We start from the raw sequence: 27762 nt of genomic DNA on the forward strand, positions 1-27762 counted from the left end.
GCCACTCTCCCCAGGACTCCCAGCCCGACCCCGAGGCAGGGCTTCAACCCCTGATGGAACCGGGATTGCTCCCATCCCCACCAAGCGTCCTTGGAGAGCCTTTGGATCAAAATTCCTGGGTTCTGGATTATTCAGGTGTGACCACTGATCTTCTGTTGTGACTTCCAATCTATCACACTCCCTCTTTGTGCCTCAGTTTCCTCACTTGCAAGTGGGGGCTGCTGACTCTGCAGTCACTGAGTCACACTGTGGAATTGACAAAGCTCCCCCATATCCAGTGATTCATGTGTCACCCCTGTGGGGAATTACTGTTCCCACATGGCTGATGAGGAAGCTCGGGCCAAGAGAAGGGAAGCGACGCCCAGTCCTGTCACTTGTGTGCGCAGAGCCCAGGCCCACTTCCCAGCCAGTGTGCCTTCGCCCCGCACGCGCCTCACTCGCCCACCTGGGCTAACGGTGATGGACAGTGCCCACATGCTGTGAAGAGTAAAAAGGGCCTGGTCAGGAGAGGGTCAGGAGATGAGTCGTTTTCCTAAAACTACCTGGCAGCCACTGGCGTGAAAGGACAAGGGCTTGCTTTGAATCCCTTTGTGCCACACTGTGAGAAAAGCCTGGGTGGGAGTCCAACAGACCTGGGCTCTCTGCTGGTGACCTGGGCTGAGCCCCCAACTGCTCTGAGTCCTGGCAGCTACTCAGCCACATGCCTGTGAGCGCAGTCCCAGTGACCGCCCAGCACCCGGGGTCGGGGGGGGACATGGGGATGTGCAATGGCATGTGCTGCCATCCAGCCTGTCCCAGGTCAGCCTATGGTCACCACCTCCCTCGTTCCCTCCAACAGAGGCTGGACCTGGGCAGGAGTGAGAGGAGCCGCGGGATGCCGGTGGCCTTGAAGCTCGCCCACCCATACAACAAGCTCTGGAGCCTGGGCCAGGACGACATGGCCATCCCCAGCAAGCCCATGGCCACCTCGCCCGAAAAGCCCTCAGCTCTGCTCGGGAACTCCCTGGCCCTGCCCCGCAGACCCCAGAACCGGGACAGCATCCTGAACCCCAGTGATGAGGAGGCATCCACCCCCATTCTGGGCAGCATCACCATTCCCCGGCCCCAAGGCAGGAAGACCCCAGAGCTGGGCATCGTGCCCCCACCCCCCACTGCCCGCCCAGCCAAGCTGCAGGCTGCTGGCACCGCCCTTGGCGACTTCTCCTCAGAGCGGCTGCAGGCCGAGCGGGAGAGACGAGCTGCCCTAAGCCCAGCCCCGTTCCCCGGGCTCCTCCCCAGGGCTGTGCCCCAAGACCCCACTGAACTGCTCCAGCCGCTCAACCTGGCCCCAGGGACTGCGGGCACAGGCAGTGACGCCCTGCTGGCCCTCCTGGACCCACTTAACACAGCCTGGTCAGGCAGTAATGTTCCACCAGGCCCTGCAGCCCCAAATGTAGCCACCCCCTTCAGCCCCCAGTTCAGCTTTCCCCCGGCAGGGACCCCCACCCCATTTCCACAGCCATCACTCAACCCCTTTGTCCCGTCCATGCCAGCAGCACTGCCTGCCATGTCCCTGATCTCCACTCCAGCCGGGCCTCTTGGGGCCCCTCCTGCCTCCTTGCGGCCAGCTTTTGCCCCCAGCCTCCTACTGTCCAGTTCTGGCTTCTGTGCCCCACACAGGTCTCACCCGAACCTGTCTGCCCTCTCCATGCCCAACCTGTTTGGCCAGATGCCCATGGGTGCCCACACCAGCCCCCTGCAGCCCCTGGGCCCCCCAGCAGTTGTCCCTTCGAGGATCCGAACGTTGCCCCTGGCCCGCTCAAGTGCCAGGGCCGCCGAGGCCAAGCAGGGGCTGGCCCTGAGGCCTGGAGACCCCCTACTCCTTCCTCCCAGGCCCCCCCAGGGCCTGGAGCCAGCACTGCAGCCCTCTGCTCCTCGAGAGGCCAGAGACCCCTTTGAGGATTTGTTACAGAAAACCAAGCAGGACGTGAGCCCAGCCCCGGCCTCAGGCTCGGTGGAACAGCTCAGGAAGCAGTGGGAGACCTTCGAGTGAGCTGGGCGCTGAGGCTCTGAGGCTTGTGGCCCTGCCGCGCCTGCGCTCTGTTTCTGCCCAGGTTCTGCTGGTGGGAAGGGATGGGACCCCCTCTGCTGCCCCTCCTCTCCACCACACTGCCCATCTCTGAGGTCTGGCTGCTCGAGAATGGCGCCAGTTCTGGTCTAGAATGGACCCAGCTCCTGGGTGCCTGTGCCACCCTGCCACCACTCCTCCCCAGCACCCCTGACTGGGTTTTGCACTAAAGAGGTCAGCTGGGCCAGTGGCGGCCCCAGACCACATCCTGCCCACCTTCCCTCTGGAAACCTCCCACCAGGAGCCCCAAGGCTCCTCAGGCATCTCGTCCCGAGCCCTGTTCTCCTGCCCATACAGCCCGGCCCTGCACACCCCTCCTCAACGGGCGCAGGCGTCAGCAGTACCCTTGGTGTGAGCTCGTCTGCCCGAGATGCGTGGTTTGGAGTTTGAAGTAAGGAGCCCCCCTCCCAGGCTGGAAGACCCCCCGGCAGGCATTTCCACACCCTCTCCAGCAATATGCACACTCATCCTTTTGTGAGTCTTCACCCAACCCCAAACTTCAGTTGTTTCTGGCTCGATAGGGATTTGGCGGCTGAGGGATCCTTGAGATCCCTCATGATGGCCAAACCCAGCCCCAGTCAGCTCTGCATGGGGGCTGGGAGCACCAGCAACTCTGATTTGTAGAAGAGAACACAGCAACCGGCAAATCTGAGTGCTTCAGAGGAGGAGCCAGGCCCTCATCTGTCCAGGCGCTCACTCTGGCCCCCCGCGGGTTCTCCTGGTCTCGTATTGCTGTCAAATGGGGCTCAGGCTCTTGTTGTGTGGACTGCAGGGGCAAAGCCAAGAAGCAGGCCCCCAGATTCCAACTGGAAGGCCAAGCTTAAGGCCCACAGACTGACGAGGGGTCCCCGCTGCCCGGGCTCCCGGGGTCAGGAATGGGCAGGGGCACTGCGTGCCTTCCCCAGGCCAGTGGAATGGACAGACTTGGCTTCCTGCACCTGGAGGCAGGAGGAGGGCTGGCGGCCACCCCCTCCCTGCACCTCGGATTCTGTCCGCCAGCACAGAAATTCCTGAGGCTGCCGTCACCAAAGCTAAATTGAAATGTTTTGTTATTGTTTCTTTTATCTTTCTTTTTCTTTACTTTATTGGTTTGATGAATCTTGAAATTGACTAGTTTGAATAAACCAAGTTAAAAAATGGCCCAACCATTTAAGAAAACAACCATCTGAGACATGCAGGAAATTGTGAGCATTTTGACCTGGTTTCTCATTTCCTATTTGTGAGTGGTCAGACACACAGTCTCAGGTGTCTGACGGGACAAGGGGGTTGCTGGAGGCCCCCGAACCCCAGGGAGCTTTTTCAGTGTCTGAGGGGCTGGGAGGCCACCCCCGCTGTGGGTCCCTGAGGCCTGGAGCCTTGGCCCCAAAGTCTGCTCCGACGCGGGGTGCGATGAGCTGCTGGCCTGGCATACCCCTTCCTGAGTCAATCACAGCCCCTCAGGCAAGTCTCTCAATCGTGAGAGTGTCTCTGGCTGCTGGGAATGGCAGCGGTTGGGGGGAGCCATGTCACACCTGGGTCATGTGGGCACCTAGTCTAGGACACTCAGGTGTTTCAGCACAGATTCCAGAACCACCCATCCTGGGCGAAGCCCTGAGCCCCATCAGGGACGGGGCAGCCCACCGGGTGGGCAGAGTATGAGACAAGAGGTACCAGGCGGCCCCAAGAAAATGGCGCCCACACCTTGGTCTCCCTGGCTGTGCTGGGGGCTGGTGGTCGGCGCTCCATGTTCACATGAGCACTGCTGTCTTCACTCGCTGGATTGAATTTGCAAACCCAAGGATAAATTTTGTGTGTGCATTCAATAAAATCTTCTTGGGGAGAAGACTGGTATCCTTGTCCTGAGGAAGCTCTTGGGGGAGGGGGGCTCAGCCATCTTTACACCCCCTTCCGTAGAGGTGGAGGCAGGGGCTCGGAGCCATCAGGGAAGGATCTGACCCCTGACCCACCCCCAAGCCTGTTCCCGTTCGGACCGCTGAGCCCAGCTCAGCCCCTTCCCCTCACAAGCAGGGCCTGAGGGCGTGGGCTGGTCACAGGCGTACACAGGCCTGCCGGGGCCACGGAGCAGGGCTCTGTGATGTGGAGGCACCCAGGCTCCAGGAAGGAACAGTTCAAGGGGACACCTAGAAAGCCGGCCCCTAGATCTCTCATTAGCAAGGGCAGAGCTTCGGAACATGAGCCTCTGTTGACATATGTGTCAGGAAGGGAGATCTGGACCGAGCACCCAGGGTGGCCGTTAAACACACCCACTCACCCCCCATCCGCCCATCATCTGGCCATATCCCCCTCCCCAGGCTGCCTTTGAAAATCACGGGTGCCCAGAACTCTTAGGAGCAGGAGAGGACAACATAGGGCTCCCCAAAAAAGAGCAGCCCAGCTTTTGCATTTTGGGGTTCCACATAAAATGTCTTAGGAGTCTGCAAGAACACAGTTTTGCCAAATTTCTGACAAACTAACCAAGGCACCAGCTGTGGCTAAGCTGTTGGTACCAGATGTTTCCTTCCCTTTCCCAGGAGTCATGAAGAAAGGTGGCCCCACCTCCTACGGGGTCAGGACCAAGCAAGCCCCGTAACCTGGTGTTCAGGGCCCTTCCTAGCCCAGCCTCAGCCCCCCAACCCCTCCCTTCCCTCCGCATCGACACGGGGCTCCACCTGGTTTGACTCTGGAAGCGGGCTGAGACCCCGAGGGGAGCTGGGTAAGTCAACCTGCAACCTGAAAGTGGAAAGGGGTCTCCTGGCCTTTGCAGAGGAGGCGCTGGCCTGGGAAACAGGAAGGAGCCAAGGGTAAATCTCCAGGTCAGGAACAAAGGGACCCTGTGAAGCTGAGAGGCCAGGCCCTCAGGCGGGTGCCCCTCCAGGATCAGAGATCCCAGTGTGATGGCATTGCCAGGGAAGGGCCTGGAAGCAAAGCTGCAAACTCTTCCCCTGCGTCTGTGCCTGTCTGCAGCACCAGCCCCTACACAAAGAGGCGGCGCCACCGTTCGCTGAGCACCTGTGCTCCGCAGAGGGCTTCCGGGGGGAGTCCTCTCCCCACATCCTCCCAACAGCCATCTAGAGAGTGAGGGAGTGGCCTCACCAGGCGGCTTCGAGGAGGAGAGATCGCTGGCGTTGGTGGAGCCGCAGAACCAGAAGGGTGGGGGTGGGGGAGGGCAGGTTGCTCCTTCACTTCCTCACCCTCTGCTTCTTGCTGCCCCTCAGGGAGGCCCCTTCCCCCACTCTTTCCTTCAACTCCGTCAAGGAAGACAACCCTTCCCAACATCTAAAAGGACCCAGACAGCCCTTCACAGTGGACCCAGCTTACAGAGTTCTTTCCTGGTGTCACCCCTGCTGCTCCTCACAACAGCCCTGAGGTGGGCAGGGGCTGCTCTCCCATTCTAGAGATGACAGCCCGGGGAGGAAGGCCACACAGAGCCCAGACACCCCCCGGCAAGCTGGGCAGCTCAGGGCGGCCCGTCCCCTATTCCTGTGGGTCTGCCCTGGATGTGGCCTGCGTGCCGCACATGCCTGGCTCCGGCACAGAACAGAGACAGGTCTGCCTGAGGAGCATTTGTTCTGGAGCCAGGAGCCCACAGGGCCTCTGGCTAATGGCCTCTCCATGATTTCCAACTCCTTCCGGGGCAGGGGCAGCCTCCGAGGTGAGAGAAGATACAGGAGCTGGGGCTTAGGTCCTTAGGCAAGCCCTGGCCTGGCCTCCTGGAGAACGTGTAACCTGCGGTTGCCCCTGCCCCAGGTGGTCCCCGTGGCCCCACGGCCAGCCCTCCATGGGATCCCCTCATGGGACCGCCAGCGGCCAACAGACAGTCACATGAACACACAGCAAAGACCCAGACACACTCACAAGCCCCATCCAGGACACTCTCACTGGGATCTGGAGATTGATGGTCCCCAGGTACACACACGCACACACTCCTGAACACTGTGCACCCACGTGTGCCCTGCCCCTGCACAGCAGGCAAGACCAAGCGGATCCGATGACGAAGTCCACGAACTGGCCGGCCCCTCTCTGCTTCCCTGAGCGCCCCCTTTTCCTCAGTCCATGATGGGGCAGAGGCAGGGCTGCCGGCAAAGAGGACGCTTCCCGAGGGAGTGTTCCGGGCCCTGCAGCAGCTCCCCAAGGCTGAGAAGGGGCGAGCCACTCCCGCCACTCCTGGAAGCGGCCTCCTTGGGTCTCCCAGCAGAAATCGTCCAGGACTCATGGGTGCCAGAGCCAGCAGCTGCAGGTCTAGATGAGTCTCTCCTCGGGTGGCACCTTGAGGACACTGTCCATTTCCAACCGGGCCCCGGCCACCTCCTGCTGGCTCGGGCTGTAGGTGCCCTCTGACTGGCGGCGCTTTCTGGCTGCCAGGATCCCTGAGAGGAGGCCCAGGAGGAGGAGAAGAAGGCAGGCGCAGGCTGCAGGCACGGCCACCTCCAGCAGTGGGAACGGCAGTGGCAGCGGCAGGCCCTTCTGCAAGAGACACGACAATGGGGCCTAAGGCAGAGGAAGGGGGAGGCCCCCAGGCCCTTCGGAGGAGAGGAGAAGAGGGGCACAAGGCCTGGCTCAGAGAACATAGAGCTGGGAACAGGCTTCCCTGGGCGGTGGTGAGAGACCTGGCTACTAGGGTATACAAGCAGGTGCCGGGGAGACACCTGTCACAGCCACTGCAAGGGCATTCCTGTCATAGCCAGGGGCTCCTGCTAGAAGGAGAGGAAACACATTTATGGAACACCTGCCATGAGCAAGCACTGCGCATGGGATTTCACATAACACTACAACCATCGGACGGAGCGGGAGTGAGGACAGGAGTCTGGTTTCTTCTGTTCCCGGTGCACCTCGGTGCCCAGAGCAGGGCCGCACAGTGGGCACCAGTAAGTATTAGGTGAGAGAACAGAGGCTTTGCCCAGATGCCCTGACAGTGACTAGTGGGTGGCAAACCAGGACTAGCATCTCCCACTTCTGCCCCCAACGCCACCCCATGCCCACCCCCACCCCACCTTAAACCTCGAATTCCAGCAGAGGCCATTCCTGCACTGGCCAAGATGGGCCTCAGTGCCCAGCCCTGCCACCCGGGCTCCCTGCTCAGCCTCCCCCTCCTCACAATAAACTCATCCAATCTGAGCCCATGGGGACTTGACTCCTCCCCCATGCCAAAGGGTGGTCTGGTTTCTTCAAGAGTCTGCGTGGATCGTGCGCACCGCACAGTGGGAGGCATCTCAGCTGCTGCAGGAGAGGCTCCCCAGCCAGGCGGCCCAGGCAGGGCAGGAGCAGGGGCAGCCCACCTGGCTGACAGTGAGCTCGGAATCCACCAGGGCCTGCCCCCTGGAGAGACTCAGACCAGGCTTCGGGAGGCCTGCCAAATCTCCTGTCTCCACCCCCTCCCAGGGTGCCCCCAGAAAAGATTCTCCACACCTGGAATTCTGAAATCCCAGAATCACAGAACTCCAGAGCCACGGGCTCTCAGACTCTGTCCCATGAGACCTCTCAGCCCACTGTGACCTAGGTCCCAAGTCCCAGCACCCAACCTTGGAGAAGGATCCAAGGCTGCAGGGAAAAGTTCGTCCCAGCCCTGACTGGGCCCTTACCAGCCTCCACCCCGGGCACTTCTGGGAGAGCCATAAAGCCATTTCCTCCCTCAGCCCTGGAGGTGGGGGGCATCCAGAGGCTGTAAAAGTTCAACTTGAAAGGGAACATTCCCCAGAAGCAGAGGGAATTTGTGGGTTTATGACCCAGGCTGCCAGCAGCCTGTGGAGATCAAGGCTTCTCCCCAGTCCCTGCCCGCACCCCTCCCGCCAGCACCCACGGTGGGCTCACTGCCCGCTGGGCCTGCGAGGACTGCTCTGCTCCGTGATGGGGAGGGGGCGAGAGGGAGGTTGGAGCTCCAGTGGCCCCCGGCCCCTGTCTATCTGGGTGGCTCCTCAGCTGAGCCTCCCTGGGGTCAGGGGCTGCCTTCCTGGCAGCTGAGCCTGCTCTGGCTCCAAATCCTGGGCTCCCCAAATCTCCCTACTCTAGAATCCTGGCTCAGAAACCACTAGAGATTACAGGCTCTTCAATTCACCAACCGAAACCCCAGAATTCCAAGATCCTGTGGGCCCCAAATCCTGGGCCCAGATGGGACTTGGCAGAGCCTAACTGTTCCCACTGTCACTCCCCAGAGGGATGGCGAGGGCCCCCCAGACTCTCCCTAGAGTGGCAATGCCTCCTGCCTGGGGGCGTGGAAGGGACCTGAGTGTCTCTTCCCGGCTGCTCCCCACCCCACGACACGGTTGGTGCATGAACAGCTCCTCAGGTGCTGCACACAGGCCCCCACATCATCATCTCACCAAAGTCCAAAATAGGGCACCCCCACCCCTCTGGCACCACTCACCAGCACTTCACAGAACCGGCCTGAGAACCTCGAGTTGCAGATACATTCATACAGCCCCCCAGCGACCCGGCAGGTGCCCCCGTTCAAGCAGGGGTTGGCTTCACAGGGCATCTGACATCTGCGAGGCAGAGAAGAGGGTGGAGCTAAGAAAGCTGCTCCGTCCCATGCTGCCTCTTGTCCCACAGCTGCTCCAGCTCCTCAACCCCCCACAGGCATCAAAGCTCATCCACGCACTGTCCCCACACACTATCCCCCCTGGCTGGGCCCCGCCAGATAAGCGAGGCTGAATGTGATCTCCAGCACCCACCACCAGCCTTCACCCTGGGCATTCATGACTGAGAATGACTGTCACTCCATCAAATCCCAGGGAAGCCTGTGTAAGGGTAGCTGCCCAGGGACTCTGACTCCATCCGTCTGGAGTGGGCCGGGGACCGCACTTTCACAGTCTCTCCAGGCCGTCCCGATGCAGGTGGGCTGAGGCAGGGGCTCTAAGAAACGCCCCCAGGCAACTACTTCCCCACAGGTGTCTGCCCAACAAAGGATGGTCCTGGAAGCCTCAGAAAGAACGAACTCCAGTGACAGACGTGGACTGCCTGGCACTGTGATGACAGGGAGGGCTGAGAGGTGAGCGGGGATCCACACCCCACTTTGCCTGCCCTGGTTGGAGGGGATCCAGGGGCCCACCCTGCCCAGCTCTCCACACTCACCCGCCCACCTCCCAGGACCCTGGCCCCAAAACCCACCTCTGGCCAGGAAAGCCTTCCCGGCAGCTGCAGTTGGCACTCCTGGGTTCTCCCTCACATGGGCCACCCTTGATGCAGGTGGAGTTCAGGTTGCACTCCTCTGGCAGGACAGGAGACCTGGGGAGAAAGCAGAGAGGCTGGACTGCCAGCAAGCCACCTGGGACTGGCCCATCCCCACCCCCTGACCACAGGCCACCTGAGCCTCTGGTCTGTCATCTGTGGAATTCAGGGCCCGCCTCTCACAGACTGGGCTACCAGTCACAGAAGTGGCATCTGAGGTGGAAGGGACCAGACACAGGGCAGTCACCCTGCTGCTCCAGCCCCACCTCCTACAAGGTGGACAACTCCAGGCCAGGGCAGGGACCTTTCCCCAGGTCCTCGGAGGATGGAGGACTCTCCTCAGAACAAAAGCATGCTCCTAAACAGAAAACGGGGGCCTGACGTTCCCTGAGGGCGGAGGGGAGAGTCAGGCCTCGGCCAGACAGCTCTCCACAAGCTGGGCTCCAAAGGGAGCGGGAGTGGGAGCCAGACGCAACAGGGGAGGCGTCGACCCGGCGAACCATCACTCTGCCCCGCCGCCCTCCTGGATGACCCGGGTGAGCATCAGTGGTGGCCGCGAGGCAGGAAAGCCTCCAGGTTTTCTTCCGGGACTTGCTCTGGGCTCCCCCAGCCCACACCCCCAACTTGTTGATCTCAAGTTCAAATTCGTCTGGTGTCCTGTATTTTCTCTGGCAACCCGACAGGGCTGTCGTCCCCATCTCACACACGAGGGCAGTGAAGCTCAGCAGGGAAGCGGGTGGCCCACAGAACCAGCGCATCGGCAGCCGGGCTCTCGGCCTTCTGTGCCCCCCACCGCCCCAGGGGTCCCCTGCGATCCGCCTCTCGGCGCCCGCGCCCCGACCCTCCCGGTGACGACCGCGCCCCTCGGGCACCTGCAGCGCGGGCCCGCGAGGCCGGGCGGGCAGCGGCACTCGAAGCGGCCGTCGGGGCGCGCGTGGCAGCGGCCGGGGACGCAGGGCGCCGAGCGGCAGGGGTCGGCGCGGGCGGCGCAGCGCGGGCCCTCCCAGCCGGGGCCGCAGGCGCAGGCGAAGGCGTCGAAGAGGTCTCGGCAGGCGCCGCCGTGCAGGCAGGGCGAGGGGACACACACGGGCGCGCCCCGGCAGCCGAGGCGCGGGCCGGGCGCCCCGGGCCAGGCGGAGAAGTGCTCTCGGGAGCCGGGCGCCGCGCCGGGCCGGGGGCGCGCCAGGGGCAGCGGGAGGCCGCCGAGCGCCACGCGGCCCAAGCAGCCGGTGAAGTTCTCGGCCAGCAGGACGGGGGCAGCGGCCGTGCCGCGCAGGAAGCCCAGGTCCCCGGCCAGGCCGCGCAGCGCCAGGGGCGTCGCCGCGCTGTCCAGCCAGAGCAGCCAGTGCGACGCGGCGGCCGCCGGGCGCTCCATGGCCAGGCGCACGCGGTGCCAGGCGCCGTCGGCCACGCGCGGCCCGGGCGCGGGGAGCACGGCGCCGGGCAGGCCGCGGCCACTGCGCACACCGGCCACAAGCGAGCCGTTGCGCACTGCCAGCCAGACGGCGGCGGCGGTGGCGGCGCCCGCGGAGGCGCGCAGCAGCCCGGCCTCGGAGTCGCGCGTGCGGAAAGCGAGCGAGAGGCCGCTGAGCGAGCGCCCCGACGACGCGTTGTGCCCGCTGAATGCGACCGGGGGGCCCTCGCGGAACGTGGCCTCTGACACACCTGCGGGGAGAGGGAGCGTCGGGGCGGGCCCGCCGGTACCAGCCCGTGGGCGACACCATCCCCCACTGCCCTGGCCCATCTCGGGGCGGGGCGCGCACACGCCCATCATCTAATCCCAGGGTCCGCAGCGCCCGCCACCGCGGCTCCCTTCCCTCTCGAGAGAGAACCAGCTCTGGGCTTGTGCTGGGGAGACCCCCCCACCCCACCCTCCAGGTCACAGACCAGGCAATAAAAACCCCGGAAATAGCTGCCCCCTTCCTTCCTCGGTGAAGTTGCCCTGTCTCGGCACTGAGGTTCAGTCTTCACTGCACTCTTTTTAAAAGCATTCTTTTTTAATGCTGATCGTGCATTCTAATAAAATGCAGTCATTTTTTTTTAAAGTGCTGATCATGTCTCCCTTCTGGCTCCCCACTGCCCTTGGGAGAAAGTCCTGCTCTGCCTGGCCCAGCATTCAAGGCCCCCAGCCACCTGCCCACCCCAATACCTGTACTTGTGTTTCCGTTCTTATAAACCTCAAGGCCTTTGCACATGCGATTGTCCCTCCCTGAAATGCCCTTCCCTAGGCCAGATCAGAGTCTTATTTGCCCTTGAAAACCTAGTGAATGCTCTCTTCCTCCGGAAAGTCTGTCCCTCTGGATGCAATGGCCCAGCCACACTGGGCTGGGGCTGTTGGCATCCTGGTCCCCTGTCTCTGAGCCCTGAGAGGATGTTGGATCAGCTTCGGTGTCCAGCATCCAGCATGGGGGCTGCCCAGGGCACACACTCACAGACAAATCCATCAGGGACCTCCTCGCAGGTGGCAGGCGGGAGGCAGGGCTGACCAGGACACCACAGCTGCTGGGCACACGTGGGCCCCGTAACGTTGGCAGGGCAGGTGCAATGGAAGTCATTCCAGGTGACGAGGCAAGTCCCACCATTGAGACAGGGGTCAGGCTGCAGGAGAATCGGGGCAGGTTGGCTCGGGCCTGGGGCCAGCATCAGCCACCATAACCCGCACTGCAGTGGCTCCTCACTGAGTGACCGTCACCTCCTCACAAACAAACAGAGAGAAAGTCGCTATCCTCCCCATTGTGCAGATGAGGAAACTGAGGCTCAGAGAGGTGGCCTGAGTCACCCAGCCAGCACAAAGAGAAGCTAGAGTTCATACCCAGGCTGTTCCAGTGCCAGGGCTGGTGCTCTGTCCATGAAACCTTGGGTGTCCCTGTCCCCCAGGCAGCTCCTGCAAAAAGGCTCGGGCAGCCCTGTGCCTGGGTCACTGTGACTGTCTCAGACTAGGACTGGGGAGGAGGGATGGGGAGCACCAGAGGGCAGGGCCGCTGGGCCAGAGAGGAGGTGGCTGGACCCAACCCTGCCGCTCTCCTGCTGTGGGACCCTGGGCAGGGCTTCGCCTCCTGGCACTTTCCTCGCCAGCAGAACATGCTAACACCTAGAGATGCGGGGTACCCACCCCTTTTCCCGGGCACTCACACTGCACATGTCCTCGGAGATGCAGCCCATGGTGAGGTTCCAGGACTGCCTGCTGCCCAGCTCGTCAGGCTGGCTTGAGTTCCCCAGTGGCAGCGGAAAGAAGGGGAGGTGAAGGCCATTGAGTCGCAGGTCCTGGAGGCAGCCTCGGAAGGGCCCACCCCAGGGCTGGGTGTCAGCTGGGGGGAGCCTCCCCGCTACGTGCACCTGCTGCCCCAAGCCCGGCAGCTGGTCAGACCCAAAGCTGAGTGTCACCAGGTGGCGGAGCCCATCATCCCAGCGCCCGGGGAGCACCAGAGCAGGACTGCCCAGCACCTCAGCCCAGATCTGGCCCTCTCTCAGGAACACTGTCAGGCTAGCGGCTGAGTCGTTGGCAAGTTGGAGCAGCAGGCCAGCAGACTCTCGGGTGCGGAGGAGAAAGGACACAGTGAGGTTGGGGCCTGGGAGCTGGTGGAGCAGGAAGGAGGCAGAGCTCAGGGTGCCCCCCAAGCCAAAGGTGGCAGCAGGAACCTCTGTGGGGAGAGAGGGTGCCGTGTGTGAGGCCTGCCGGCTGGGGGACGGCCCCGCCTCTGCTCTGGGGCCCACCTGGCTGGTTCCTCACCATCAGCGCACGTGGGACCACCATAGGGCCGAGGGCAGTCGCAATGGAAGTGAGTCCACAGGTCCACGCAGGTCCCTCCATGGGCACAAGGCAGAGGCTGACATGGGTCATGGCGCTCGCAGCCCAGTAGGACATTCTCACCGAGATCCTCAGGGAGCAGGAGGTGCCCGTCCACGCGCACGTCCTGGAGACAGCCTGCAAAGGCCGCGCCACCCAGCTGGGCCGAGCAGAGCCAGACAGGCGTCGGAGCCACAGAAGCTGTGGGAGCCGGGGCCACAGGACTGGAGGCCACACAGAGGCGGGCAGGGCAGCTCTCGTGCCAGAGGCGCAGCTCCAGGACCCCCAGGCGGAGCGTCACTTCCACTCGGTGCCAGTGGCCATCATTTAGGGCCAGGTCCAGCAGCCTCAGGATGAGCACAGGGTTGCCATGGCTCCAGAGTGTGGCCTGAAGCGTGGCCCCTGCCAGTGCGAGCTCCAAGCTGTCCTGGGTGTCAGTGCGAGTGGCCAAGGCACCAGCGGGTAGCGTGGTGCGAAACCTCAGTGCCAGACCCAGGGGGCCACCAGCAGGCACCGAAGCCCGCACAGGGGTCCCAGCGACCAGGGAGAAGGTAGTATTCTGGCCACAAAAAGGTCCATGGGTACCTGGTGGGCAGCGGCAGGTGTAACTGTGGACCCCAGACTCGAAGGTGGGGATGCAGGTAGCAACCAGTGGGCAAGTGTGGCCCTGGCAGCCAGTGAGCTTCACAGAACAGTCATGCCCACCCCAGGCCTCCGGGCACCAGCAGATGTAGCCCGCCACGGTGTCATCACAGGTCCCACCATGAAGACAGGGCTCTGAGAGGCATTCATCCACATCTTCCTGACATGTCAGGCCTTCAGGAAAGACCAGGCCAAGGCTCAGCACCCAAGGCCAGAACCACCGTCTCGACCTAGATCTTACATGCCTCTTGGGACAGAGACCTCAGTACCTATCAACCAAACCAATTCCCAATTCCCAAAAAATTTTTCACGGTCCCTTGAAGACTTCAGAGGCTGGAATCCAAGATCCCCCTTCGTTTACATAACCAGTGAGTCCCCGTGCCCTGTGGATTCAGTCCCCGAGACACCCTCCAAACCCCCCGTTTCTCCCAACCACCCTCCTGCCCCCCCAGCTCTCCTGGCCACAGTCTAGTGGCCTCCAATTCTCCTGCCTTCAGAAACCCCTGTACATCCACAAGTAGCCAGAGATCTACTTCTAAAGCATCACCTAGCCAGGTTCCTCTGCTGCTTAAGGTCCAACCACTCACCCTGGCATTCGAGATCCCTCTGCTAGGCAATCAAGTCTCAACCCTGCTCCCTTCAACCTTGAACTGCCAATTCCTCCAAGTGTTTCCTGGAAAGTCTTGCCTCTGGGGCTTTGTTCATACTGTTCCCTCTGCTTAGAACACCTTGTCCTCCCTTACCCTGCCTTTCAAACTCCTACTCATCCTGCAAAGCCCAAATTCAAAGGGCCAGTCCCCTAACAGCCTTTCTCTGACTCCCAACCCGAAGCTACCGTGTCACTCCCAACAACCTGTCCACTCTGAGGCACAGCTCCCCAGGACCCTGTGTTGCAAGCATCTGTTTACTCAGCTGAGATCCCCTCCAGTGGCCTGAGTATGTCCTTGGTGCCCAGCAAAGAGCCTGGCAGGGCTTTGCCAGACAGAGTGATGAAATGGGGGTGGGGTATGCATCAGTGGCACTCCATTAGCCCCAGGTTCTAACCCCGAGTCCCTCTGCCCTAGGGCCCCCACGCTGGCTGTGAAGGGCCCACCTCACCCTCCCGCCCTGGAGCGCGCACGCCAGGGGCTCTGGGCCCAGCTCAGGTCAAGAGGCCACAGCCCAAGCCCAGCTCGGCCAGAGCCTCCGCAAAGCAACCAAGGCCAGCCTGGCCCCGTATCCAGGCTGGAGGAACCCAGGCCCAGAGAAGCCCCCAGGATTTGAATCTTGGCCCAGTCAGCCCACAAACACCACAGCCTCCTTCCGGGACAGCCAGCCCCACCTCCCGTTGCCAGAGTCCCCAGCGCTGCATACCTGCCAGGAGCCACAAGCCCCCCAGGAAGGTCTGCAGAGCCCGCAGCCCCATTGCATTTTCCCCCAGATCAGCCGAGAGTGGTGGGCGGGCACCGGGGCTGGGGAGCAGAGCTCCCCGCCTGGCCCGGCAGCCTCCTTCGGAGCCGGCTCAGGAATGCCAGGCACTGGCCTCCCCCACACCCAGCATGACCCAAAGGGAGGATCAGGATGGACGGCAGCAAAGAGCCCAGCCCACAGCCAGGGTCACCCCTCCAGGTCCCTGACCTCAGAGGTCTGACCTCCCTGTCACCCATCACCTGAGCCCAGCTTGGGGAGAAGCTGGGCTCCCACTGACGCTGGTGACCCTGGGGGATGACACCCCCTCTCTGAAGTCTCCATCGCCTCTGTAAGATGAGGACTTAGAGCTCCTACTTCATGGGACCGTGGGGAGGAGGAGACAGAACACACAGAGAATGCTGTTCAGAGGCGGGTACACGAAGTGGGCCCACTGTGTGCCAGGCGCCCGTGAGGCTCCCGGGGCAGAATTCCAGATCTCGGCCCACAGGGGCAGAAGGTGGGTTTCCAGGGCCCCCAGGAGTGTTGGCCACCAGAGGTGGGGATGCTGAGCCCTGGTGGCTTTGGGCGGGTGAGGGTGGAAGGGACGGTGGTGGTCACCACCTCATTCCCCTGGGCGGGGGAGCCTGTGCCCAGGAAGCCTGCCAGGGAGAGGAGGCCGTGTGCTGAGCAGGAATGCGGGCGGGCGCGGGGGAAGAGCCGCGGGCATTCCAGAGGGGGCAGGGTCGCTGAGTGTCTGAGCTCCTTGGGTTCACTGCGTCCATGTGGAAGGGTGTCTGTGCATCTGCTGTACCCAAGGCAGGGAGAGGACTTCTGCACCCCAGCTCCTGCCCAACAGGCCCAGCTCCCCAGAGGTCAAGCTCATCCTTCTATGCGTAAAGCCCCCTTTTACCTCCTCCCTCCTGGAGGAACTGCCTCTGTCCTCCCCGCTGCAGGCCCCTCGGCTCTGCCCAGCCTTTGATGTCAGGTGTCTAGGGTTCTCTCTGCCCATCACTCCACATTCTCCCAGACAGCCTCTGCTGCCCACGGCCCCAGCTGCCAGGATTACACTCCTGACCCCCAGTCTCTGGCTCCAGCCCAGACCCCTCTCCTGGGCCCCGGACCCCGGACCACCAGCCCCCACACAGGCTCCCGGCCATGGGGGGACTCAGACTTAGCATGGCCAAGGCTGACCTCACCATCCTCCACCCAGTGTCACCCAGGACAGAAACTCAGCCAGAGTCCTGGCCCCTCCCACTCACACCCCAGGACCTACAGAGTGTTCCTCCTAAATATTTCTCAACTCGATTAGTTCCCTCCACTCTCACCTCTAAAACCCGGGTCCCAGCTCAGCCCCTCTTAGCTGTCACCTGGGCCACCGCACCCACCTCCTCCCTGATCTCCTTGTCCCCCGTCAATTCAGCCTCCACACATCAGCCAGAGGAACCCTCCCACCCCAGGCCCGCCAATTCTGATTTTTGCCCTGCCCCAGTGCCCACCCCGCCCCCCACCCCAGGCACCTGTGTAGCCATCTGGACAGTGGCAGTGGAAGCCATTGGGAAGGTCCTGGCAGCGGCCTCCGTTGAAGCATGGCCTTGAGGCACACTCGTCCACATCCACAGCACAGTCGTCCCCTGCAAGATGGACCGGAGCTGGAAGGCCCGTTTGATAGCTAGGGAGACTGAGGCCCAGAGAGAGGCGCTGACTCAGGCAGCGTGGCACCAGATTCGTGCAGGGATGCCTTGAGCCTGCCCTGCATCTCTCCCCATGCACCTGAACACTGGCAGACCTGCTTCCCTAGAAGGGAGGAACGGGGCTCACCCTCAAAGCCCGGAGGGCAGCGGCACAGGAAGCCTGCAGCATGGCGGAAGCTGAAGGCGCCAGGGAAGGTGGCCTGGACACCCCCGTAGAGGGCTGGGTCTGAGCGCTGCAGGCACTGGCCCCCGTGCTGGCAGGGGCCGGGAGCACACTCGTCCTCATCCACCTCGCACTGCTCGCCGCTGTAGCCTGGGGACACACACACACGGGGGCATCGTGTCACATGGGGTTACTTGGCAGCACCCTCTACTGCCGCCAGGCCAGCCCAGTGCCAGGTTGGGCTGATAGCTCGGAATATGGTCACCAACAGTGAGGGAGGGACGCATCCAGCGCGGTCAGAATGACCATGCAGCCTTCATCAGCATCATGTCAGCATCGCCCTTACTACGGGTACTGCTGAGCACTCTGACGTGCCAGGCCCTGTGCTAAGGCTTCATGGGCATTATCCCTTTACGCTCCTCGCAACACCCCTAGGAGCAGGCGCATCATTAGCCCTATTTTGCAGATCAGGAAACAGGCTCACAGAAATTGCGATCGCATGCACACCCCCGGCTTGGTCCACCAAGGGCGCGTGCGCACAGGCGCACACTGACTGGGCCCCGCCCCAGGCCGTGCCCCGCCAGCCTGAGCACGCGCACGTGCCCTCGCACACACACCTGGCCAGCAGAGGCAGCGGAAGCTCCCGAGGCCCTCGAGGCAGGACGCGTTGTGCGCGCAGGGCTCCGACGCGCACTCCAGCACCTCCTGCTCGCAGCGCGCGCCCTCGTAGCCGGTGTCCGCGCAGTCGCACCGGAACCTGGAGCGGGGCGCGCGGCCGGAGCTGAGCGCGCGCCCGGCCCTCCAGCCCACCTGCCTCCACCGCGTACCCCGGCCCACCGCGCAGCACCCCCGCCTTAGGGCACCCTGCTGCCTGCTCACCCGTTGACCAGGTCGTGGCACACGCCCCCGTGGGCGCACGGCTGGCTCTGGCACTCGTCCAGGTCCAGCTGGCAGCTGGCACCCGCGTAGCCCGGCGAGCACACGCAGCGGTAGGAGCCCACGCCGTCCAGGCAGGAGCCCCCGTGCAGGCAGGGCGCCGAGGCGCACTCGTCCACCTCGGTCTCGCAGGTCACACCTGGACAGGGCCGGAGACACACAGAGATGGACACCCAGAGGGAGGGCGAAAGAGGCCGGGACAGGCCGGCATGAAACCGCCTCCAGACAGTTAGAAGGAGCAGAAAGTGAGGATCCAACGAGAGAATCTGTCGGTCCATTCATCCAGAGCAGGTGTGTCTTGTGCCACCAATGGTAATGGAGTAGAAACAAGACAGATGTCCCTGCCCCTTTGAGCTCACTGCGATCTAGCCCGGGAGACGAGGATTAGGTCAATATTACATCAGTGAGGACTGGTTTTTAATTTTGAAGAGCTCAACAATGGGAACATATTGGATCCTGTGAAAGCAAGAGCCAGGGTCTCGGCCTGGGGAATTGGGAGGTAGGGAAGGCTTCTTGGAAGAAGAGCCTTTTTTTTTTTTTTTTTAAAGATTTTATTTTTTCCTTTTTCTCCCCAAAGCCCCCTGGTACATAGTTGTGTATTCTTCGTTGTGGGTTCTTCTAGTTGTGGCATGTGGGACGCTGCCTCAGCGTGGTCTGATGAGCAGTGCCATGTCCGCGCCCAGGATTCGAACTAACGAAACACTGGGCCGCCTGCTGCGGAGTGCGCGAACTTAACCACTCGGCCACGGGGCCAGCCCCGGAAGAAGAGCCTTTTAAAGGATGAGGGGGCGTTCATTAGACTAGGAAAGGGGGCTGTGCCAGCAGTTGGATTCCAGAGAGATTGTGGGTCTCTCCAGAGGGACCATTGGTCAAGACCTGCTGGGGGCAGGGGCATGATGTCCAAGGGCAGGGGGCGCAGGGAGGGTCAGGAGCAAAGGGGAGGAGGTGAGGCCTTGAGGGCCCCGGAACACAAGCAGGGCTTCTCCGAAAAGTTTTAAGCAGCTGAGTTACACGGTCCTGTCTACATTTTAGAAGGCTCACTCTGCTGGCTTTGAAGAGGGTGTAAGGAGGGACCCCAGGGAGGAGGGACATACCCCAGTGGGAGAGGCTGGAATGGAGTAACCAGCTCTTCCTGGGTTTCCCCGCACTGTCTGGCTTTGAAAACTGAAAGTCCCCGGTCCAGGGAACCCCCTCCATCCTGGGCAAAAGCAAGACGACTGGACAGCCCTCCGGGAGGAGCTGCAGAGATGAAGGGAGATGGACAGACAGTCTCAGGGTTTGGAAATGTGCTGCCTGAGCTCATCACGGAGCCCACATGTCATTGCCGACTCCAGAGGCCCTGCGCCTGCCCCCTAACTGGGATTGGTCGGGGGAGGGCCAGGGGCACAGCTGACTCCAGCTGGAAGCTTCCCCCCTTCCACGCTCAGTGAGCACAAAACAGGGCCCCTCCCTCCTGTGACCCCTCACTGCTCCTGCCCCAGCCCACTCCCACCCTCTGTGCCAGGGGGAGCCAGGCCCAAGCTGCCTGGAATCCCAACCTCCCCCGCCTGGCTCGGGACGGGAGGAGGAGAAGAGAAATGAGTCACAGCAGATGCCGCCCCCACTCACATCCACAACTCACCCAGAAAGCGTTACCCAAAGCATCCGAGCGAACACATCCGGGCGCACACACACCTGCTGGCACTCACACACTGTTCAGCACAAATGCATTCAGGGAGCCAGACACCCGCAGGTACTGGCAGACACACAGAGGCCCCTTACGTGACCTCGCTCACACACACACAGCTAATATATCCAGACACCAGGACACTGCAATGACGAGAAGGATACATGGAACCTGTTTCCAAAATCGACTTTCATGCGGGTGCCAAGATCCCTCTCTTCCCTGGAAGCCCCCTCTCCTGGAAGCCAGTCCCCCTATGCTGTACCCCTTGCTCTGAGGTGACCTCAAACTGCCCTCTGGCCTCAGAGTTGTCTGAATTCAGGGTTAAAGCAGAACATGGAGTGTCTCTGCTGCAGGATCCCAACCGTCATAGACTGGCCTCACCCCCAGACCTGTCCCCAGCTGCACCCTCCTTCCTGACTTCCAGGCCATCACTCCAGGATGCTCTTGCCTTGGAGCCTGGACAGGCAGGGCCATACTCTGGGGAAGGAGTGAGTGTTTCCCCAGTGCCAGTCATATATACCTTATCCCGCTCGAGACAGCAGACTTCCCTGGGGTACATCTCCATTCCAATTTGAATGCCACCACCAGTGTCTCTATGCTGAAGCTTTGGGAGCCACCCAGAGGGGAGGGGTCCACACTACAACCTGACCCATCCCAGGGGTGTTCATACTCCAGAACCGTCAGATGAACGGTCAGACAGTGTCTACACTACAGCCTGACACAGGTCTGAAATGAGTAGATGCTAGAAATACTATCTAGACATGTCCTCATTAAGGCCAAACCAGGCATGTCCACGCTCCAGTCCCACCAGAGATGCCTGAAGGGCGTCTCCATGCCCAGCACCAAACTGAACTCTAGAAGGGAGTGAAGTAACATTTGTCCACTGCTGTTACCTGCCAGGCACCGTGCCAGCGCTCACACCTTCCTACTCTCATCCAGAGCTGCCAGGTGCCTGGTGGGTCTCCGTGCTAAAGTCAAAGCTGAATTTGTGATTTTACACTCTGAGCCTCTGATGGGATCGACATGACAGACCTCCTCCAGGGGCAGCCGGGGCCATTACCTGCATAGCCGAGGGGACAGTGGCACTCGTAACGATCGGCCAGGTTGCGGCAGGTGGCCCCGTGGTGGCAGGGTCGGGACGCACACTCATCGATGTCCAGCTCACAGCGTGGGCCCTGGAAGCCAGGCACGCAGTAGCAGCGGAAGCCGTTGGGATCTGGACCCTGGGGCACACACAGGGCGCCGTGGTGGCATGGCTGGGTGGCACAGCCCCGGGGCTCCGTGGGCTCACAGGTGTAGCCACCGCTCTCCGTCGCCTGGCACTCAGTCCCTGGAGCGCACGGGTCTGAGGCACAGGTGCTCAGGGTCTCCGAAGGGGCCGTGCCTGTAGAGAGAGGAAGTTGGCTGGGTGGGGTAGGCAGGGGTTACCAGGACACTCCACTCCCCACACTTAGGCACCCCCCCCCCGCCACCCCGAGCCAGGAAGCAGCAGGGATCTGTCCAAACTCAGGAAAATGGAGGAAGGGCCAGGGTCCCAAAAGGCTGCACATATCCATGCCCGGAACTGAGAACGGTTTCAGGAGCGCCTCCAATGCAGAGAACAGGACCCGGGATGCCTGGCTCCCGGCAGGATTAACGCGCAGACGCCCCCGAACCCAGGGAGGGTGCGCGTTAGAGGGAGACAGTGCGCCCCCGTCTCAGCGCATCCCTGCAGCGCCCCCTTGAGGCAGGCCCTGTCATGCCCATTTTACAAGAGGGCCGATCGAGGCTCCAGAAAGAGAAGACTTGCCTGAGGTCACACAGCCAGTTAGTGCTGGGACAGCCTTCATGTTTCATTCCCGCCTGGAGAGGGGGTCTCCTCTGGGTCTCCCCGTCTGCGGCCCACTCCCTCCCAGGAGACCCAGGATCGAGGCTCCTCCCTCTCCACACTCTACCCCTCCTGCTGGGGGTCTGGTAACTCCATTCCTGTGTGAAACTGGAGCTGGCGGACTTCAAAGGCAGGGACCTTGCGCTCGGCCCCTCTCCCCACCTCCTCCTCCCCTCCCCGCCCGTCCCGGAGGCCTGGGAACTTCTCAGAGGATCCCTAGCCCTCACTGCATCCCCATCAGCAGATGCTGGAGTGGACACCTGGCCGCCTGGCCGAGGTCAAAGGGGACAGGGCAGGTATTGCGGCTGACTGACTGAACATCCGCCGCTGTGATGCCTCCGCCCCTCGAAGCTCCTTCTGTTAGAGGGTCACTTACTGATTTGGAAGCCAAGCCACCTCCCTTCCTTCCTAAGAGCTTGTCAGTGTAATGCTGGGGTAAGAGCTTGGGCTTTGGAGTAAACCAGCCCTGGGTTCAAATCCCAGCCCAGACAATTACTAGCTATGAGACCTTGGGCAAGGCATTTCTCCTGCCGAGCTTCCGTTACCAAGTGTGCAAAGGGGATGGTAATAGAACTTGCCTCAGGGAAGGTAGAAGGATTCAAAGCCTCAGGTAGGGCAGTCAAGAGCCCTCTGTAGTAGGAACTCAGTAAGGGATGGGGGAGGGGAGCCAGCAGGAGGCACCCCCACCTGGAGCTCTGGGAGGTACCCCTCCCCCGCCAGGTTGTCATCCAGACACTAACCAGGCCCCCGCCCTGCACCTCCCCTCCTCTCCCCCGGTGAAGACCCCCAGATAAGGCTGGCAGCCTCTCAGGCGTCAACCACATTCCACCAGCAGGGCTGTTCACTGGCCGACCCCCACCTTTCCCAGACAGGGCCAAGCAGGTTCGGGGAGTGGGAGACAGAGATATGCACCGATGGACCCAGGGAGAGAACCCAGCTGTCAGCCGCACACTGGAGCGCCCACAGCACCTGGTCCAGCTCAACATGGACTCGCTGTCCCAAAATTCCCAGACCAGGGGGCCCTAGCGCCCACCAAGGCCAGGGACGTGGCAAGAAGGGCAGAGGGTCTAAATCACTGTGAGGCCAGGATGACCTTCGAGGGCTCTGGGGCCCACAGACCCTCTCTGCCCACAGTTCCCCTCCCCAGCTCAGGCATCCATCCCCAGCGGCCTCCCCTAAGCCTGGTCATATGGGTGAGGGCAGGGGGCATCTGGGCCTCTCCGAGGGGCTCATGGGCAGTCTTTCTTTTTCCCACCCAGGAGCACTGTGGCTGAGCAGTTTAGAGCCCAGTGCCTCAGGGCTAGATGGTCTGAGGGGGGTGGGAAGATGGTCTGAGGGGGGTGGGAAGATGGTCTGAGGGGGGTGGGAGTGGATAGCGCTCCCTTGGGAAAGGACACAGGTTTGGGCATCAGACAGACCCAGCTTATGGGGTTCAAAAAGCACCCACCTCGTGGGGTATCATGAGGAGTGAAGGATGGGACCCAGGAGCCCTCAGTGAGGGGCTACAGCCATTATGATCAGGGTCCCTCCTGTGCTCAGGAGGAGCTCCCACTGCAAAGGGCCCTGGCTGCTGGGTCCTGTGCCAACAGGCCCTTCATTAAATCTCAACATTTAATGCCTCCCCTCACCTCTGTGGCCCAAGGGACCCCTCAGCCCACTCTGGAGCTTTGCCCCCAGTTCAGAGCCCTCCATTTCAGAGTTGACAGGACCAGGCTGGGGAGACAGTTCCTGGGGGGAGGGGGAAAGATGCTTCATCACCGTGGGAACAGGTAGGCCATTGTGCTAAGTGACAGAGCCCCAGGAGTCCAGCCACATGGGAGGAAGGGGTTCAGTCACAGCCAGACCAAAGGAAGGGAGCTGCCTGTCCCGGGAGGTGTGCAATAGCACTGAAAGCATGCATGTGAGGAACAACCGTCTGTCCTGTGTAATCTCTATTGTCATATTTACCTTTTGAGGTGGATAGTGCTAATATTCCTTTTTTTACAGTGGAGGAAAGTGAGACTCAGAGATGAAGCAACTTCACAGTCCCACAGCCCATGATGGCTGGAATCCAAACCCAGGTGTCCCTGCTCCAGAGCCTCCTCTCAGGGGTTTCCAGAATCACCCCAGGCCTGTATTAAGAATTCAGATTCCTGGGCCCCGCTCCAGACTTAGAGATTCAGAACCACATGAGGCCTGGGGCCCAAGAACCTGCCTTGCGACATGCGCCCTGGGGATTCCTTTGCACCTGAGGTATGGGAAACGCTGACCTCTGTCATCCAGGGGTGAGCCCAGGAGGCCAGGCCAGGCCAGGGCTGAGAGGGGTGAGCCGGTGGGGCAGAGGAGGGGCCTTCTGGGGGCCAGGCTGAAGGGGCGTGGCCTGTTGCCAGGGCGACGAGGGGCCTGCACTTATCTTTACAAATCCCTCCTGACCTCTCAGACTGCCTGGGCCGACCTGGCAGGGGGGGGATTAACCAACAGCCGCCCCTCCCCTTCGACCTGCTGCCCTGCCTTGGGAAGGCCCAGACCCGCCACCAGGAAGGGAATTTTCTCCATGGAAAGGACAGATTATAACAGCATAAAAAATGGCAACCGTTTACTGAGTGCGTACTACGTGCTCCAGGCTGTGCTACACATCTCGCTTCTATTTTTAAGACATTGTTTTATTGGTTTTGAACCGGAAGAGGTAGGTGCTGTTAAGAAAACTGCTAACTCAGAGAAGTTGCTAACTTGCCCGGGATCATCCCTCAAAAACTAAGAAGCAGATCATTTCCAGACTTCTGAAAGGTCCACATCTCCCACTGCACGTGAAATTCCCACTTTGCAAACTCTCAATTCCACCCATACATTGTCATTTTAGTGCATCCCAGCCCAGCCTCACCCAGGCCCTGGAAAGTGTCTCTCAGGGCTTGCACAAGAATGGAGGTTCCAGGGGCTGGCCCTGTGGCGTAGTGGTTAAGTTCACCCGCTATGCTTCCGCAGCCTGGGGTTCGCCAGTTCAGATCTGGATGCGGACCTACACACCACCCTTCAAGCCATGCTGTGGCAGCATCCCACGTGCAAAATAGAGGAAGATTGGCACAGATGTTAGCTCAGAAACAATCTTCCTCACCAAAAAAAAAAAAGGGCGGGGGGGAGGTTCCAGTATCAGCCTGGGCAGAGCAGGCAATCTTCCCTGTCTGTCCAGAACCGGTGTGAGCAATGCCCCTGTGCTTTAGGCCTCACTCAGTGCTTAGTAACTCCTTCTTTACATGCACTTGTAACGGGCCTGGTGACAACTGCCAACAACTGATGGGAAGCGTCTGCTGACGGTGGGTTTGGCGAACGGTAGGACACAACAGGTTTATACAAACACTGCCTCAGAGCCGTCCAGAAAGGGCGAAACTACTCCAACAAGGCGGGACGGTTCAGAATACTCTTTCAGATGTTTACCTCCTCAGGTTAAAGGCATCATTTTTGTAACAGTAATCGAGACAGTAGCTGTCATGGATTCGCCACCTGCCCCGTGCCTGGCACTGGCTTTCCTGTGTTTCCAGACCAGGGTCTCTGGGCACGGGGGCCGTGGAGGCACTTCCCTGAGTGAAGGGGAGACAGAGCGGTGGGCTCCGGGCTGTTGGCTGTTTCTAACTATTCGTGGGCCTCCGGCTTGCATCTAAAATTTTCTTTGAAACTGAGGATTCCACATGAAACCTAAGTTGGACAAGCACCACATTTTCTCATTGAATTCTTGTTATAGCCTCGGAGTTAGCCAGTTTGTCCCATTTTGACAGAAGCGCAGAGAAGAGATGCGACTTCACAAAGGCTGGGACCACAGTTGGAGGTGAAATCCTGGCCCTGCCACATGCTAGCTCTGTGACTCTGGGCAAGTTACTGACCCTCTCTGGGCCTCGTTTTCCTCCTCTGTAAACTGGGGATATCAGAGGTGACCTCATAGCGCTGTCGTGAGAATTAAATTCCATCACATTAGTGCAGGAGCACGGTGCCTGCCACAGTGCCGCAGTGGCTGAGGGTATTATTTATTCGTTCATCGACAAATCTTTATTTGGGGCAAACACTGACTATCCAGCAAATCTTGATGTTGGGTCACATGTGTGTGGCTCCCCCCTCCATCCTTGCCTCTGTCCCGCAGTCCCCCACCCGGCTCTGGTTGGAGGAGGGGCTGGACTTAGGGACTAGCCTGCCCCTTTGTCAGCCCGGCTCCCTGGGTGTGCGGGACGGGGGAGGGACATGGGAGCCCAGTGCGCCCCATTGTACTCCAAGATGCCTGGTCCTCTCCTAGCAACCAGCGGGCCTTTGTGGCAGAGTGGGCCCAGGATGGAGGGGCCCAGCTCGGGGCCTGGCAAGGGTGACAGCAGAGCCAGGGGCCCAGGGCCTCCAGGACCCCCGTCCCCTCTGGATGGAAATTGCTTCTCAAGTAAGCAACGCAGTCCCCAGCCCCTCTCCTCCGGGCAGTCAGGCCTTGGGTACTGGCATGCAGAAATGCTCATGTCCCAGGGGCCCCACTCTAGCTTTCGCGGAGCCCCAGGGAGGGGGCTGCCTATGCAGAAATCACAGGGGGAAAGCTGCCCTGCGAACCCCAGCAGGGCTGTGCGGGGAGTGCGTGTGTATATCGGTGTCCACTCCCTTCTGTAGCGTCGATCTAGCTTGTATTCACTCTGCCTCAAGGTTCACGCAAACGTGCAGTGGAGTGTGAATGCACGTGTCAACATCTGCACGTTGGAGTGTGTGTGCAAGTGCACGTGTGGGGGATCTACATGTGCGTGTGGACACCTGTTCATGTGGTGTGTGCCCTTGTGCATGCCACACCAGTGTGCAGAGTGTGTGTGTATGGGTGGGCATGCATGCACATGTGTGATTTGTGTGTCCCTGTGTGGGTGCAGGTGCATGTGTGATTTGTGTGTGCACACCATGTATCTGTGTGTGCATGGTAGGGCAGCGGACAGACATCAGATCCACAGACCAGGATTTCATGCCCTCATGTGCAGAGAGCAGACCCCCAGAGCCCCAGCTTGGCCCCCATCCCTCCCTGAGCCTCGGTTTCCTCCACTGCAAAACGGGGTCCTAGAGCTCCCCACGGGCCCTGCAGAGAAGTGGGGGAGAGAGGGCTTTGTGAGCCAGGCCCTGTGAGCAGCTGGAGGAGGGCCTCAGGTAGGGGCAAGGGGGACTTGACCCCACACCCTGGGAGTCTGCGGGGCTGTGGGCTCCCCCAGGCTGCCGCGGAGCCCAGGCCACCAGCCCTGTACCCTGCGTGCCTTCCTCCTCCAGCAGTGGCGTGGGGGTGGGGGACTTCCCAGGGCTGGCCCCCGTAGCTATAGCGACCAGGACAAAGCGTCCCCTAGACCCCCCAGGAAGAATTCCAGGCCCTCGCACGCGTGAATCCATTGGACAAAAGCAAAAACCGCTTGGCGAATGGGGTCTGGCTTCAGGAAGCCCTTTCAGCTCGGTCTGGGAATGCCAGGGAGGGGGCGGCAGTGGACACACATGTTCCTAAGTGCCCGGCTGCCCCTGAGGGACCCCAGAGCACCCCAGTCGCCCAGTGCAGGCAGGGCTAACACACAAATGGAGGGGATGCAGGCAGACACCTGGCTCTCCTGGGCTTCCTTCCCCCTCCCCTCCCTTTCCTCCCCAATCCACTGGGCTGGGGTCCGCTGCCCCCACCCCATGCCCCCAGGTCAAGAGGAAAGACACAGTTCAACCCACCTGACAACTTATCCCCACAACTTTTGCTAGGACACAGCCTCTGCACTCATAAAGTCTCAGATACAACTCCCTGCTTGCCCAGGACAGCTTGCGTACCTCCCAACTTTAAAACACCCCAGCTGCACCCCACAACCCAGCACGCGACTCACAATACACTCTGGGGCGAGGCTCAGGCAACCTACGAGTCCCTCAGAACTCCTGAGCCCCCACACCCCTCCTGTACAACACACAACATCCCGCCCAAGACACACAGCCCACCCCGTGCCCCAAATCACCGCCCGGCCCTCACAAAGCCCCCTGGACACACAGCAGCCCCCGAGCCCCAGGACACGCTCCCTCCTCAGGAGCTCCAGTGGCCCGCAGCCGCACACCCCTCCGCACCCCACAACTCGGGCCTGTGCCCCAGCCCCACACGGACAGCCCCAGGGCCTGGGGTGACTGCTCTGGGGGACAGACCCTGCCCCAGGCCCCCCGAAGGCTTGTGCCCAACTCACCGGCCAGGAGGGCTAGGGCAGGGGTGCAGAGCAGCGGCAGCAGCAGCAGGAGAGAGGCCGGGGGCCTGGGGTCCCGGGTCCAGGGCCTGGCCAGCGCCATGGCAGCACGCTCGCTGGCGCCTGTGGGAACGGCCGGCCCGGCTGGCTCGGCACCCCCCTCCCTCCAACCAGCACTAATGCCGTGGACAGAGGCCCGGC

The 27762-nt window shown here is 61.4% G+C and overlaps 2 protein-coding genes across 13 annotated transcripts in view; one reads left to right on the top strand and one right to left on the bottom strand.

The window, feature by feature from the left end:
• DENND1A (DENN domain containing 1A) overlaps positions 1–4677 on the top strand; it is a 513599-nt gene extending 508922 nt beyond the window's left edge. For 3 of the 12 annotated variants that reach the window (XM_044778814.2, XM_044778813.2, XM_044778818.2), the window contains one exon: positions 839–4672. In XM_044778814.2, the coding sequence (XP_044634749.2) occupies positions 839–2032 (1194 nt within the window). In that variant the 3' untranslated portion in view covers positions 2033–4672. Of the gene's footprint in view, positions 1–838 lie in introns of all 12 variants that reach the window. The other 9 variants (XM_070518782.1, XM_070518785.1, XM_070518783.1 and 6 more) reach the window with 7 other exon arrangements.
• On the bottom strand, positions 3163–27762 carry CRB2 (crumbs cell polarity complex component 2). The gene is made up of 13 exons (XM_044778811.2): positions 27565–27762; positions 20585–20908; positions 17802–17997; positions 17540–17679; positions 16887–17072; positions 16586–16699; positions 12981–13853; positions 12383–12891; positions 11683–11848; positions 10123–10915; positions 9191–9307; positions 8448–8565; positions 3163–6550 (listed from the first exon to the last, which is right to left on the bottom strand). The coding sequence occupies exons 1-13, from the start codon at positions 27662–27664 to the stop codon at positions 6326–6328; spliced, it is 3861 nt and encodes a 1286-aa protein (XP_044634746.1). The 5' UTR covers positions 27665–27762; the 3' UTR covers positions 3163–6325.

This window comes from Equus asinus, chromosome 10 (assembly GCF_041296235.1).
Source record: "Equus asinus isolate D_3611 breed Donkey chromosome 10, EquAss-T2T_v2, whole genome shotgun sequence".
Classification (NCBI taxonomy): domain Eukaryota; kingdom Metazoa; phylum Chordata; class Mammalia; order Perissodactyla; family Equidae; genus Equus; species Equus asinus.

Bases quoted from the DNA above. Each gene is read 5' to 3' on its own strand.
- CRB2 (XM_044778811.2), bottom strand. From the start codon at position 27,664: ATGGCGCTGGCCAGGCCCTGGACCCGGGACCCCAGGCCCCCGGCCTCT. The intron at 17,998-20,584 runs GTAATGGCCCCG...GGCCCTGTCCAG, and splicing joins CTGTCCCCTCGGCTATGCAG to GTGTGACCTGCGAGACCGAG. The intron at 17,073-17,539 runs GTGTGTGTGCGA...GTGTGTCCCCAG, and splicing joins CCGCTGCCTCTGCTGGCCAG to GCTACAGCGGCGAGCAGTGC.